The sequence below is a fragment of the Acinonyx jubatus genome, chromosome C1 (assembly GCF_027475565.1).
Source record: "Acinonyx jubatus isolate Ajub_Pintada_27869175 chromosome C1, VMU_Ajub_asm_v1.0, whole genome shotgun sequence".
Taxonomy (NCBI): domain Eukaryota; kingdom Metazoa; phylum Chordata; class Mammalia; order Carnivora; family Felidae; genus Acinonyx; species Acinonyx jubatus.
Genome location: NC_069381.1, coordinates 152,802,305 through 152,817,883, shown reverse-complemented (window position 1 = coordinate 152,817,883; position 15,579 = coordinate 152,802,305). Strand labels below are relative to the sequence as shown.

General features: G+C 35.2%; 1 protein-coding gene and 1 long non-coding RNA gene across 8 annotated transcripts in view; one reads left to right on the top strand and one right to left on the bottom strand.

The window, feature by feature from the left end:
* The window catches only part of SCN9A (sodium voltage-gated channel alpha subunit 9), a 165,553-nt gene that overhangs the window by 88,559 nt on the left and 61,415 nt on the right, over positions 1–15,579 (top strand). For 2 of the 3 annotated variants that reach the window (XM_027055575.2, XM_053215223.1), the window contains 5 exons: positions 2,125–2,496; positions 5,472–5,601; positions 6,949–7,187; positions 9,280–9,453; positions 11,009–11,365. In XM_027055575.2, coding sequence (XP_026911376.2) covers positions 2,125–2,496; positions 5,472–5,601; positions 6,949–7,187; positions 9,280–9,453; positions 11,009–11,365 — 1,272 coding nt within the window. The remainder of the gene's footprint in view (positions 1–2,124; positions 2,497–5,471; positions 5,602–6,948; positions 7,188–9,279; positions 9,454–11,008; positions 11,366–15,579) is intronic. The other variant, XM_027055576.2, reaches the window with a different exon arrangement.
* Positions 4,668–15,579, bottom strand: part of LOC113598200 (uncharacterized) — a 117,146-nt gene continuing 106,234 nt past the window's right edge. For 3 of the 5 annotated variants that reach the window (XR_008295408.1, XR_003418827.2, XR_008295407.1), the window contains 3 exons: positions 12,312–12,435; positions 11,101–11,397; positions 4,668–4,991 (listed from right to left, as the gene is read on the bottom strand). This is a non-coding gene — a long non-coding RNA (uncharacterized LOC113598200). Of the gene's footprint in view, positions 4,999–11,100; positions 11,398–12,311; positions 12,436–15,579 lie in introns of all 5 variants that reach the window. The other 2 variants (XR_008295406.1, XR_003418826.2) reach the window with 2 other exon arrangements.

Genomic DNA, 15,579 nt, shown 5'->3' with positions numbered 1-15,579 from the left:
ACTTATTGATTGTTGGACATTTATGGAAAGAACACAGATGTGCATAGTTTTCCATTTAACTTGGACTATTTTTGAAGGAGCCTATAGTTTCAACGTTGTCATATCTTCTCCAATAAACATTTTCAGAACAGAATATTGATGAGAACTATCATAAGTGAAGAAATTATTTACACAACATATTAACTTTTACATTTTTATCTAGTCTGTATTTGGTAATGCCTCATTGGCTAAAAACTAATCCCAGACTAGGTTCTCCACTTTTCTTTACCACCATAACTAGTGGTACCACCAGAATATCAGTGCATGAGCTGGAAAGTTTGGAGACACTTGACAACCTCTACCCCTGACTACATCAACTACTGATAACTAATCGCTCAGTCTGTTATTTCTGCTTGTGTAAAATATCTCTTTCCTTTTTTCTTTTTTCTCTTTCCACTGAAACCTCCATATCTCAGGGTTCCCTGCCTACAGAACTCTAAGATGAACAATTGCTCCCCTTCTCCTAAACACTAGCCTGTTTTCTCTCATACAACACTCCCAAATCCCTTTTACAAAACAAAGCTGTCCCTTGGCTCAACTTGAAAAACAAAGGAAACAAAACAAAACAAACACTCTGACTGTGTTGAATAACTACTGACTATAGAACAAGACCTACATCTTATCCATGTTGTGGAGTGGCTTCAGCCTCATTTCCCACCTTTCTCTACCTTCATGTACCCTCAGTCCATCGTGATTATTCACTCATGCATACATGCCCTGTACCTCTGTTACTTAGTACATGTGGTGTTCTCTAAGTGGGGTGATTTTCTTCTTTGTTTCCCTCCTGGTGTGGCAGCACCCATTCTTCTTTCATAAGCTCAGATGCCACTTATCCCACAAATTTGCCTCTGCCCTCACCACTTCTCCCATTTGCTCTTTGGTGCCTTACTTAACAATTACTATCCTTTGCTTTTATGACTTCATTTAAAACTGAGACAAACTGTAAGAAACTCTTGAATACAGAGAACAAATGGAGGGTTGCCGGCGAGGAGGTGGGGGGGGGGATGGTTTAAATGGGTGATGGGCATTAAGGAGGGTGCTTTTCGGGATGAACATTGAGTGTCATATGTAAGAGATGAATCATGGTGTTCTACTCCTGAAGCCAAGACTACACTGTATGTTATCTAACTTGAATTTAAATAAACATTAAGAAAAAAATAATTAAAACAATAAAATTTCTACCTTCTACTACTTGAGTCTGTAAGATGCTTCCAGATACACATAGAAATCAGAGTCCCTACCTTCAAAGATTTTATAATTTAGCTGGGGAGACAGAACTTGAAAGCATGTGGTATCAATAAAAAGACATATGACAAGAGCAAAACAAGCTGGATTTAAGGCGAAGGCTTTGTTATCCTCGCTTTCCATTATTCAGAGTGCCTGCCACTTTGTCCTTTACATAGGAAGCACTAGCACTTATTGAATTAGATACTTCCAAAGAATAAACATTCAGTTCTGTTTATGGACACGGTTTATCCTGGCCGTGAATTCAATAAATGTGACTTTTCCTCCTCTTTGGTGTTGGGCAATCTCTTTTTCAAATTCTAGTATTATATGATTTGTAAACTCACTGACATTGAAAGGTCTTTCTTAACATACCTTGACTGAGCTTCCAACATGTAAAGTGGAGTTGCAAGCATTGGAATGCAAAGAAGCACACAGTGTGCCCTTCGGCCTCAAGAGAGTTTCAATTACTTATGGAACTTAGGGACTGATATATTGAAAGCTAAATAACAGGTATGAATACCAAATGCTTTTTATAAGTGGTATGTTCTTTTTAGCAAAATCAATGGGGTAGAAAAGATGGCGAGGTCACTGTAGGCCAAAGTAGGAGAGACCTATACAGTAATAAATAATGTACCTACTCCAGAAAGGATGAATTCTCCAGTCTTTTCATCCCTTATTTGGGAGAATTTGTCTTCCTGCTGAATTGCTTTATTTTTTAATATGTTTCTTTTCAACCAGTGCAGAGCCACCTGGCCTCAGCTCAGAGGTCTCAGAGGCAGTAATGTGCACTTCTATTCTTAGATGCTTCAGCAGATACATGGCTACATGTCATCTTTTTTGTTTTTTTTTTTCCTGCAGTCACCACTCAGCATCCGAGGCTCCTTGTTTTCTGCAAGGCGCAGCAGCAGAACGAGTCTTTTTAGTTTCAAAGGCCGAGGGAAAGACATTGGATCTGAGACTGAGTTTGCCGACGACGAGCATAGCATTTTCGGGGATGGTGAGAGCAGGAGGGGCTCACTGTTTGTGCCCCACAGACCTCGGGAGCGGCGCAGCAGTAACATCAGCCAAGCCAGTAGGTCCCCCCCAGTGCTGCCAGTGAATGGGAAGATGCACAGTGCCGTGGACTGCAATGGTGTGGTCTCCCTGGTTGATGGACCCTCAGCCCTCATGCTCCCCAATGGACAGCTTCTGCCAGAGGTGATAATAGATAAGGCAACTTCTGATGACAGCGTAAGGATGTTTTAAATAGCTCAGGCCTAGCTTGGCCCTTGTTCTTGCATCAGTCCATCTGCTAGAGGGGCCTTCTTGGGTCCTGTGAATGGCTCTGCATTCTGCAATACCACTACTACAGAAACACACCTTCACCTCATTAATGTAATCCTCATGGGATATGCTGTAGATGTCTAATTCAAAGATATTTAAAACTGCATTTTTTAAAAAAGGAACTTATATTTACTTCCATATTATAAGCCATCCCTTTAGAAAACAATGTATAAAAGACATAGATATATATACATAAATCTCAGCACAGAAAATGCATTGGTTATGCTGATCTTTATTAGTTGATAATAGGTCCCATTTTTCTAAGGAAATTTGGATTCTTTCCACCTACTGCTATCTTTCTGAAGATACTGTTTAATATATACCTTGTGCAAAGAATCTTGAGTTTTAATAATAGTAATAATAATAGCAAACATGTGTTTAGGATTTATAATAGCCCTGTAAGGTGATATATTATCATCCCTCTTTTACATAGGAGGAAACTGAGGCATGGAGAAGCAAAGCAATTTCCCCAAGTTCACTCAGCTAGTAAACAGTAGTCCTGAAGTTCAAACAGACTCTCTGTTTCAGAGCTTGCACTCTTAACCCACCACCTTTTTGCTCTCTCTCCAATGTGTGCTAGGCTTTTAAACTTGGAAATAATTTAATGTTTTTAATGTTTATTTATTTTTGAGAGACAAAGAGAGCGTGTGAGCAGGGGAGGGGCAGAGAGAAGGAGACAAAGAATCTGAAGCAGGCTCCAGACTCTGAGCTGTCAGCACAGAGCCCACTGTGGGGCTCAAACCCACAAACCGCGAGATCATGACCTGTGCTGAAGTTGGGCATTTGACCAACTGAGCCACCCAGGTGCCCTGAAACTTAGAAATAATTTAGAATAGCTATGCTTTTCCCCATACATAAGTGAAACTTTTTTCATTAAAATAAGATAAAAACAAAAACAAAAGCTCTGTGGTCTGGAGTCTACCAATAAAAATATAATAGCCAAACTATATACATTAATACAAACATACACACATAAAAGCAAAAACAAAACAACGATTCCAAGGCAACAATTTCAAGGGTTTAGGAGTAATTAAGTCAGTAGAGAAAGTGTCTAATTAGGCTGGAAAGTGAGATCTTTCTGGTTTCTGGAGTTTCTAGGTTACCTCTTTAGGCCAGTCACTGTTACATTGCATTACTAAAGATCAGTAGGGGCTCTGACTGACCTAACAAGCTTTGAACTCGTGCTAGGGATTCATATATTCATATTTTCAGACAATATATTTTTAGCGAGAATAAAGTTCCATCAAAGTCATGGCCACATACATATTTCATTTGGAATGACTGCATGTGCTTTTTAGGTAACAAGTGACCTCTGTGCTTGCATGATCCAGCTTTGGGCCTTCGGCCAAGATATTTTTCCTTGTCAAATGAGCATGCTAAATTCTATGGAATCAGATCTTTGCTGTGTTTTGCTTTTCAGTGATGTACTATCTGTGAAACATATAATTTATATCAGATTTGGATATTATTTCATATTTTTAAATGAAATATTTTCACTTAAGACTTTACTTTTACTATAGAAAAATCAGTATTACCATAGATCCTGAAACAAACTACAAAACTAAAGTATACTCTAAGATTCAACAGAAATGCAATAAACATGATAGTGTGGCAAAATGTACAGTTTAGATGAAAAAAATTGCATGACAGATAATATAACCTTGACAACTAAAACGTGTCTACATGAAAAAGAATGTGTTATTCTTGTTTGACTTGTAGAAAAATTGCCATTTCTTGAAAGTCAGTAGATTAGAGACTGTATCAAATAGAAAGATCTCCATAAAAAGCCAGCTACAGATATGTGTGTGTGGATGTCTGTGCACATACACATACAGACAGACACAAATGCATACATTTATGCCCATGTGTCCATGTTTTGATATACACACACATATAAGTATATCTAAACAACTATACAACTTTAAAACTCTAGAGCTATATTTACATGTTTGTAAAGTGGTGTGTGTGTATCTATACATACGTAAATACCACACATACCACACCTAAACAGATAGATAGGTGATACATGTAGAATTGTATAGTTGTTTGTGTGTATATGTGTGTGTGAGCTGTGTATGTGTGTGTGTGTGTATTGTTGGCCTGCACTGAACCAGCATAGTGTTTAAACTTTGAATTAGTTGCCAAGATTTAAAAACAAGACATTTTCACACAAAAATGAGTGCACCTGGTAAGACTGAGCTCATATTCCTGCATGGCAACAATCCTTTAGAGCTGAACAGTGGTCACCTCTTTCAGATGGAGCTTACATTCTCCATTTTGCTACAGTGCCCACCAGTCTCCATCGTCCTTTTCACGCTGAGTCATTTATCCTCATCCACTCAGAGCAATTCATGAGATCTTCCTTGGTAATAAGAAACATCCATTACAGTCTCCATGTAATTCTGTTACCTCAACAAAGAATAATTATAGAAATTTATCAGAGAATACCGAGGTTCTGTCCCTTTATCACACATCACTGCAATACACATTTAGCTGGTTTCATGTAGGACACTTACATGGTAAAACTATCTGAATAAATTCGACACCCAGAAAGATAGGTGATGAAAGGGATTACAACAAGAAAAGCAGCTTGTTTTATTTTTTACTTCCTAAGCATTAATTCTTTTAATCCTCAAAGCGAGAATATGATGTAAATACTATGATCATCTCCATTTTACCAATGATAGAACTGAGATGGGAGTTAGTGACTCTCCAGTGACACATACCCAGTAAGTAGCAGAACTATGATTACAACCCAGCAGCCTAATTTCTACTTTTATTTACTCACTACAGCTACCTAAGCAAAGTTTTATTCTGCACCTATAATTTATTAGAATTATATTCTTAGAACTTTAATTAATCATCTTTTTTTTTTCTTTCAGGGTACAACCAATCAAATACACAAGAAAAGACGTTCCAGTTCTTATCTCCTTTCTGAAGATATGTTGAATGATCCCCATCTAAGACAAAGAGCAATGAGTAGAGTAAGCATATTAACAAACACTGTAGAAGGTATGTAATAATGCTGTCTTACCCATACAGATTTTTAAACAAAATTTAGATAAACCCTGGTTAGCCTTAAATAGGTATATGAAGTTCTTAGGAAGAATTCAAAGAATAAAAAATGATTATAAACAATGGTAAAGACAACCAATGGATACTAATGGAATGGTCTTTATGTGCTCAAAAAACTTGATAAAGTTTTTTTGTGTGTGATTAAAGATATTGGATGATAAGACTTTTCAAAGATAATTAATGATAATAAATGAAGAAAGCGAGGTTAACCAGGGCTGTGTGGGTTATATATTATATACATATATTATATATATACTATATATATAATATATATATATAGTATATAATCTTACAAACTTAGTCTCTGGGTTTACCATCTAATATGCAAGAAAATAATATATACTTCCAGATGTCTATAATGGCTGCCTCTGAGCACATTTAGCAAAATTATAAAATGGTAATCTGTGACATAACATCTGTTAAGATTATGAAGAAAAGGCATTAGAGAAAGCAATTTAGAGAACGTATAGTGGTTAGACCTTGAGAAGCGAGTCAGGGTGGCAACTTTTACAATGTGCTGGTTTCCACCTCTCCCACCTGCCCCAGGTCCCACCTTGTGCTTTCTTCATACCATGATGGCCTCAGACAAAGCTTCCACCCACTTCCTAAACTTAATGGTGAGAAATAAAAGAGATTATGGTATGATGTATCTATTGAATAAGCCACTCCATAAATTATTTCTAGTCTCTTGGTTCTGAGATTGATTTCACCTGTGAAAATATATATACTGATGGAAAATATATATTTCTCCATTAAGAAAACATTGATTCTTGGGGTACCTGGGTGGCTCAGTCAGTTGAGTGTCCAACTTTTGATTTCTGCTTAGGTCATAATCACCAGGTCATGGGATCAAGCCCCATGTGGGGCTCCACACTGTGCGTGGAGCCTGGGTGAAATTCGCTCTCCCTCTCCTTCTGCCTCTCTCCCCCACCCCCACTCCCATGTGCTTTCTCTGTATATGCAAGGAAAAAGTAAAAAAAGAAAACATAGGTTCTCCTGTTTACCATCACATGTTAGGTGTATGTTTCTCTAGGAGTTGCCTCTATCTGCTTTGAGTCATTAATTTCACTGCCTTCCCCTAATTACACTTGGTCTAGTAAATGAACATCATGATAGAAGATTTTTATGTAATATATTATGCTTTCATAGAAGCAGTACTGTTAAATTTGCAAAGTCTAAACAGAAGACTTGTTTCAGTGTTAAAGTCTACTGCTGATTTGTACCTGGTTAGGAATAAAATAAACAAATGATTGACTTCATGCTCTCTCTTGGTTTTCCCCCCAGAACTTGAAGAATCCAGACAGAAATGTCCACCTTGGTGGTACAGATTTGCACACACATTCTTGATCTGGAATTGTTCTCCATATTGGATAAAATTCAAAAAGCTTGTCTATTTTATTGTAATGGATCCTTTTGTAGATCTTGCTATTACCATTTGCATAGTTTTAAACACATTGTTTATGGCTATGGAGCATCACCCCATGACTGATGAATTCAAAAATGTACTCACTGTAGGAAATTTGGTGAGTCTCTAAATGTGTATTATGTACCCATAGTTCTTCCCCTTGGATGTCATGATTGTCACTTCTTTTTTTTTTTTTTAACTCAGATGGGTGTGTAGCTACATAATTATCCATATCCAGAATTCACAATATGAATCATTGTACAGAGTCAAGTTTCTGGTGATACTACTTTAAAATAATTTTGCAGAAGTGCAGAGGTCTATAACAATACTATTTCCAAAGGGGGGGTCACCATCTTGGGAATTGATGGTGTTGGGTTTTTTTTTTCCTGCCAGAATGTCTCTTTGAAGCAACACTTTGAAAATTTGATAATTACCTATTTTATAATTATATTGCAGCTGCCTTGTGAGTACATTCCCCACATATTTTTAGAAAAACTGTGGATGGTTTGTTTTGGCATAATAGTGAAGTGTCTGGGCCTTTGGAGTCCCAAAGTCCTGGAATTGAATTCTCATTCTGCCTTTTACTGGTTATATGACCTTGAACAAATATGTCTTTAATTTTCTCATTTTCAAAATAATAATGATACCTCACTTGCAAAATAAGAAAAATAATATATTATTTATAATATAATGATAACACTTCATTTATCATATTGTTAAGAGGAATAAACACTTCCTACTTATTAGCCTGGCATATCGTAAGTCGTTAACAAATTAAACCTATTGTTATTATTATTATCATCGTCATGCTTTAAATCAACCAGCAGAAAGAAGTCTTAAGAATAAGAATACCAAGAAGCTAAAATGGTAGGACTAGACACAGAAGACAAAAGGGCACTTAAGAAAGGATCTGTAGGCTTCAAGAAGATATAGGATCCTGTTTGGCAAATAGATGCCAGACTGATTTCTCAAATGTGCAGTGCTGGTCACATTCTGGCTTAAGTAATGCCTTATGGCAAACAACAAGTGCTAGTTTCTGAGAATCTGTATGAAGCAGGCAGAAGTGCAATTTCATGGCCAAAGGGTCCCCATTTATGACTTCATAAATCATGAATAACTCTGGATGTCTTTGTGAATGTCTGTGTAAGATAATTTTACTTTTGCCATGGTCCCAAACCAATTGATCTTTGAAGCCAAAGACTTTGTATCTGAGTCAGTCTTCTCTTCTCTCCCATATACTGTATTTTTAGTTGAGATGTATGTACACCATATGCTCTCTGAGGGAGCATTCTTCTTTCCTTCCATTTCTCTTCAGAAAAAGACAGGCCTATCTGGTTTCTAATTATTGATGGAGGTACAGGCCATGAAAATCAGTACCTTCTTGCTGAATTGACTGCATCACTGTGAACCCCAAAAAGAATTTATCGTGTTTCTTATCTATTGCCACTACCCTAAGTGCGGGGTACTTCCTGATTGTCTTCTTGATGCTGCATTATTTTTAAATGGACTCGGCACTTATATAGACTTCACCATTTCCCTTTGAGCCTTCTTTGGTCAGCTTCTTTGAGTCTAGTCAAACCTGAATGATTCATAAACAGGTCCTTCAGTGTTGTTTTCTTAAGTCAGTCCTTTGATACCAGTGTCATGAATTAATGATGTTTTGTGATGCACTTTTGTGTCAAAGCTTTGAAAGTCTTACTTTAGCTCCCACTGTGTCAATTAAATACTTTTCCCTCTTCTACTAATAAATCTTTAAAGAGTGAGTCAATATGTTCTCTATTACTCTAAGAGTAGTCAGACCCAACAAAAAGGCTGACTCAAGATTTTAGTGTCAGTCTATATTTCCTTTTCATTTTCTTCCAGAGTATGATCCATATAATTTTTTTTTTTTTTTTTTTTTTTTGCAAAAACTGCCTGTGTTGATTGTCATGGCTTTATTTACCTGGAATTTTAATATGCTCCTCTAAAATGCTATCTAAAGATGATGAGAATGGACAGGAAAGTTAGAGCTTTTTAACCTTGTATTGCTTACATTGGAGCTATAGGAATAATACTACCAGGTTTATGGGATTAAATGAGATAACACATTTGTAGAGTATCTGGCACATTGTCTGAAGCACAATGATGTTAAACAAATGGTAATAATCATCATTATTTTGATTCTATACTTCTCATAATACCAGAAAAAACACATTGTATTTCTCATTTAGGTCTTCACTGGGATCTTTGCAGCTGAAATGGTTTTAAAACTTATTGCCATGGATCCATATGAGTATTTCCAAGTAGGATGGAATATTTTTGACAGCCTTATTGTGACTTTAAGTTTAGTAGAGCTTTTTCTAGCAGATGTGGAAGGACTGTCAGTTCTGCGATCATTCAGACTGGTAAATATAGACCAACCTTACCATTGTATTCCATATATAAAGGGGTGTTTCTAATGCTTTGTATTATTATTTAAATCTTTTAGCAGTTTAAATCAAAAGACAAGATTAGGTTCTGGTGTCCAGTGTAATCAAGTTAATTCTATAGCAAAAGCTCTTAAAGAGCTCAAAAATCACACGAGTATTTAATCTTAGCATCTTGAAGACATAGTCATAATTTGAATCAATTTTAGACTCTTGAAGACATATTCAGTTACATGCTAGTATAATAGAAGCAGGTAAATAAAATATTTCTTTACTAGTAAGGCAATAATTTATTTCACAGTAAGAAACTTACCATTTACAGAATTTCAGTTCTTATAATATGTTCATTAATTTGTGAGTTTGATAACTAAAGTTCAAACTGTTGTCCCCAAAATGATTGTTGTGTGATACCAATGTAAAGACTTTTTCAAGTATTTTTCTCTAACATGTTGGGCTTTTTTTTTTAGTTTTTAAAAAAATTCTAGTTAGTTAACATATAGTGTAATATTGGTTTTAGGAATAGAATTTAGTGATTCATAAAGCAGCCAGTACTCATCACAACAAACACCGTCCTTAACACCCATCACCCATTTAGCCCATCCCCCTACCCACCTCTCTTCCAGCAACCCTCTGTTTGTTCTCTGTCGTTAAAAGTATCTTATGGTTTGCTTGCCTCTCTTTGTTTTCTCCTTTCCCCTATGTTCATCTGTTTTGTGTCTTAAATTCTGCATATGAGTGAAATCATATGGTTGTTGTCTTTCTCTGACTGACATTTCACTTAGGATTATACACTCTAGCTCCATCCATGTCATTGCAAATGGCAAGATTTTATTATTTCTGATGGCTGAGTAATATTCCACTATATATATATATATATATATATACATATATATATATATATATGTATATATATATACACACACACACACAGACACACACCACATCTTCTTTATCCATTTATCAGTTGGTGAACATTGGGCTCTTTCCATAATTTGGCTATTGTTGATAATACTGCTATAAATGTCAGGGTGCATGTGCCCCTTTGAATCAGTATTTTTGTATCCTTTTGGTAAAAACCTAGTGATGCAATTGCTGAGTCATAGGGTAGTTCTATTTTTAAGTTTTTGAGGAACCTCCACACTAACATGTTGGACTTTATCCCAATGTCAATATGAAAAGGTATAAAAAGTATCAGATTATTTTCAAATTAAAAAAATTTTTTAATTATCTAAAAATAGAATTAAGGATAAATTATCAATTCTAAAGGGAATAATATCTGAAATCATTATAAGAGGCTTTTATAGCAATCCTAAACTTCCTTCAAAATATGTGTAGTAATTATATTGTGGCAAGCATAACAAAATAACAAGAATATTGAAAATAGCTGAAAGTAAAAAATAGAAATAATCAATTTTAGCTAGGTAATGATGACAATATTTTAGAATTTAAAATTCTGAACAAAACTCAAGATTGGAAACATTGAAAATTGAAAATTTTCCTAATAATTAACATTAAGCTTTGTGTTTACTTTTAGCTTCGAGTGTTCAAACTGGCAAAATCTTGGCCAACACTGAATATGCTGATAAAGATCATTGGCAACTCAGTGGGTGCTCTGGGTAACCTCACCTTGGTGTTGGCCATCATCGTCTTCATTTTTGCTGTGGTTGGCATGCAGCTCTTTGGTAAAAGCTACAAAGAATGTGTCTGCAAGATCAATGAAGACTGTACACTCCCACGCTGGCACATGAATGACTTCTTTCACTCCTTCCTGATTGTCTTCCGCGTGCTGTGTGGAGAGTGGATAGAAACCATGTGGGACTGTATGGAGGTCGCTGGTCAAGCCATGTGCCTTATAGTCTACATGATGGTCATGGTCATTGGAAACCTAGTGGTACGTAGTCGCATGTTCACACGTTGAAAATTCTGCATAGTAAATTGTTATATGACAATCACTTATTTTATAATTATAGGATTAATTACACATAAAACTATTAATTGCAATAGAATTTGATCATTTTAATACAGTAAAAAAAACAGAAAATAAAATGAAATATTGTTTCAATTTCCCTGACAGATAACCCATATTTATATTTTTCACAATATTTATTTTAATGGATGGTTTCCTACTTTATTCTCTCATTTTGATAGTGATGGCGTATGAATTAAATCTGTGGTTTTCATGTCTCTTAAAAGTCCTTTCAAATATCAAATCATATTAGTAAACAGAATATGATTGAATTAACAGTAATAAAAATGAAGCTGTAACAGAACAAGGCAATTGAAAGGACTGGTCCCATTGCACTACAGTCAAATATAGTCAGACATAATAAGATATAGTTTCCTGATCTACAGCAAAGATCAGGAAACTATGGCTCATGGGTCAAATCCAGCATACTACCTGTTTTTGTATGGCCTTGTAAGCTTGGGAATGTTGGGGTTTTTTTTCTTTTTCTTTTTTTTTACATTTTTTCAATGGTTAAAATAAAAGGAAGAATAATATTTTGTGGCACATAGAAATGATATGAAATTTAAATTTCAGGCTCTGTAAGAAAAATTTTATTACAACACAGACATGCTTATTCATTTACATATTGTTTATGTCTGTTTTACTCTGCAGTGGCAGTGTTGAATAGTTGTCCTAGAGATTCTATGTCCTACAAAGGCCAAAATATGTATTTTTTTAATCTGGCTCTTTACAGAAGAAATTTGCCCACCACTGCTCTATAATATCCCTTTAACAATTGATCTAACATGTCTCCATTAGTGTTTTCTTGGCTTGTACTCTTTGTTTGTTTGTTCCTTTCTACCTACTTATTGGTGAAAATTTTCAAGCTTACCAAAGGAGAAAATTGGGATAAGATGTTCTTCCATGACTCACTGACTTCAATTTTCAAAGCCACCATGTTGACTTGGTTTAGTCTGTCAGCTTGGCATCAGACTCTGGATTAGGTATCTCAGGAGCTAGGGTATGGTAACAACTATATGGTTAGTACTTACACTTCCCACTGGCTTGAAAATAAGTTACTAATTTTTTTTTTGTCCTTGAAGCCCCCATATCAAAAGTAATTCAGAGTCTAGGACAGAAACCTACATTTATCAAATCACATCCTAAATGGTATTGTTTTGTGCCATTAAATGGCTAGACGTATACATAGTAAATTATGCAATACAAATTCTAGATCTGCACAAAATATAGACACCATGAGTTTGAATTCTGTAATTATTAATCATCCTCCAGTTGTAGTAATAAATTTCCTAGTTTTATGTAGGTTTATAATTCCCAATATGAAATAAAATATTCTCTCTTTGGTTCTTCTTCTGAATTTAACATTTGTATTATAAGCTCCTTTAATGTGACTTGTTCATATACTTCTTATAAAATGTTGACATAAAAATATTGAAATGTAGCTCTTTATAAGATACAGGAGGTCAAAACATACCACACCAAAGCCACGGATCACGACTAATTTAAATATTTAGTACTCGCTCAGGCATGTATGAAGTAAGTGGGATTCCTTGGGCTCTCTCAACTTATTCATTCAATATTTTTAGTACTTTCTCTGTGAAAGGAAATATATTTGGGTATTGCAGGATGATTAAAAATACATACCTATGAGTTAGTCCCTCTCTTCAAGGTACTTACATTCTATGGACATAGAAAAGTGGTACACCAAATTATCAGGTAAGGAAGAGGTGGTAAGTGCTAGCAGTGGGGCAAAAATAAAATGCTCTTGACACTTGGAAGAAAAGGAGAGCAGTTCTAAATAGTGACTCGAAGAAGAATTTTGAAATGGGTCTTTGAATAATACATAATACAATATTTAAGCTTGAACACAGGTGTGAGTGTAATGATACACTTTGAAAAGCAATATGAATTTATAGTTAAAAATAGATGGGGTATCTTGGTGAATGTTTAATCCATATAGAATTGGTAATGACTGCCTCATGTTGATATCTGTTCATTATTTGCTAGTGATAATGAGAGATAAGAGAAGTGTAATTCACAAAATAAATAACCAACTCTTGGATAAGGAATTACCATTGATGTACAATTAGAATCTAAAAAGAAAGACACAAAAATTTATATTTCTGATATAGTCCTCTGCATATTAGAGTTATATGCTAAACAGATCTCTCACTTTTTTTTCTCACTTACGCCTTAAGTCATTTTACTACCAATTAATTAAAATGGTTAAAAACCATACGTTTTAGAGGGTAGTTCAGAAAAGTAGATTTTAGTAATCTCAAGTCTATATCAGGAAACTGGCAAAGAACATTAATCAGATAATGTTGAATCAAATATACATTTTATTAATATTTCTCTGCTTAATATGATAATGGATATGTGATATAAAATGGTATTGTTATTTATGATACCTGGTAGATTTTAACAAAATAGTGGAGTCTTGTTATGATTTTTCATGGAATAAAAATTATTGTTATTATCCTTATGAAGATGTGATGAAGCATATTCTTGAAATATGTGGAATCTTATAAAAGTCAAACTCATAAAAACAGAGACTAGAATGTGGTTACCAGAGGCCAGGGAGTGGGGGACATGGGAAATGGTGGCCAAAGTTCAAAGTTCTAGCTATAAGTAAATAAATTCTAGGGATCTAATTTACATCATGGTAATTGGTAACATTACCATATTATATACTTGAAAGTTGCTAAGAGAATAGATCTTAAATGTCCTTACCACACACACACAAAAGGTAATTATTTGACATGATGGGGTTGTTCCTTAGCACGATTGTGGTAATCATTTTGCAATATATAAGTATATCGAATCAACACACTGTACACTTTAAACTTACACAATTTTATACATCAATTACATCTCAATAAATGTGGAAAAAAATAAAGTTAATTACAAATTTGAAAGGAAGAAAGAGAAATCTGTTAACACTTGCATTGATTAGGGAGGCTAAAGTAGTAGAATGAGCCCTTGGCTTCTCATCAACATTCCTGTTAAATATACACACACACAAACATGTTATCTCATAATGAAATACATTTTCTCATTGACAATAAAGACCAAAATGAAAGTAAACTACTTCAGAATTCCTCAGTGATTCATCACAGTTGTTTTCTGTGATTTTCTCTTTTTGCTCCCCCTTGGACTCTTCTCTTAAATCAAACATATTAACATAGACATTTTTAACCTGTGCTCTTCTACTTACGTCTCTGAAAAACTGTTTTAGATGAGACCAAATTCAGGTGTGAGGGTGTGAGTCCCTTCTCCTCAGATTGACCTAAATTTGATTATTTAGTGAGGTAGATGTTTTTGTCTATGAAGACACTTCATAGGGTGTTTATGTGAAAGAGTATTTAGTATTTAGTGAAAGGGTGTTTCAATTACCTTTTTGTTTCCTACATAAAACAACACTTAAATATAATGTAAATACTTTCAACCCTCCATGAGAATTTTTTTTCTTTTCACAATGTTGAGTTCACCTGGACCCCTACCTCAGGGAGGAAAAACAAGTGGTTTTGCACACAAACAGGACTTTTCTTCAAGGCTAGGAGTTGTCCTGACCTCTTTTATTATCTCTTCCAGGGCTAGATGATTGGCATAAAGCCACTCAATCATAATGCCATTATCTCATTTGAATTGGGTTCAGTAGGCAGGCCCTTTTCTATGCTTTAAAAGCCTCATTAAGTTGCAAGCTGGCACAATTCTTGGATAGAATATTTTATTACAGGAGGTTTGCAAGTGTTCTTTGTTCCATTTGTTGCAACAAACTGACATTTAACTTCTGGGAAAAGTGAACATCGAGCTTGGCCTAGGTTACTTCAGCACAATAAACACTAATCACAATTTTCTTGTTCTAGTTTTTCCTCACAGGTAATAAATATTAACTATAGTAAATGTTAGGAAGGCTTTTTAGGCCCATAAAAGGGAATTTGGCCCAAGGGACTCCTGCTGCAGAAATGAATATAAGAATGACATAATGATAATGAGGAGGGAACATTCTCTTTGCTCCTCAGGCTAAGTCCTTCATGGGTGTGGCTGACCTCTGCTCTCCAGAGTTCACAGGAGCTAGGTTCCAGAGAGAGTGATGAGGAATCCCGCCTGTCCTCTGCCCCATCGCATGCTCTTAC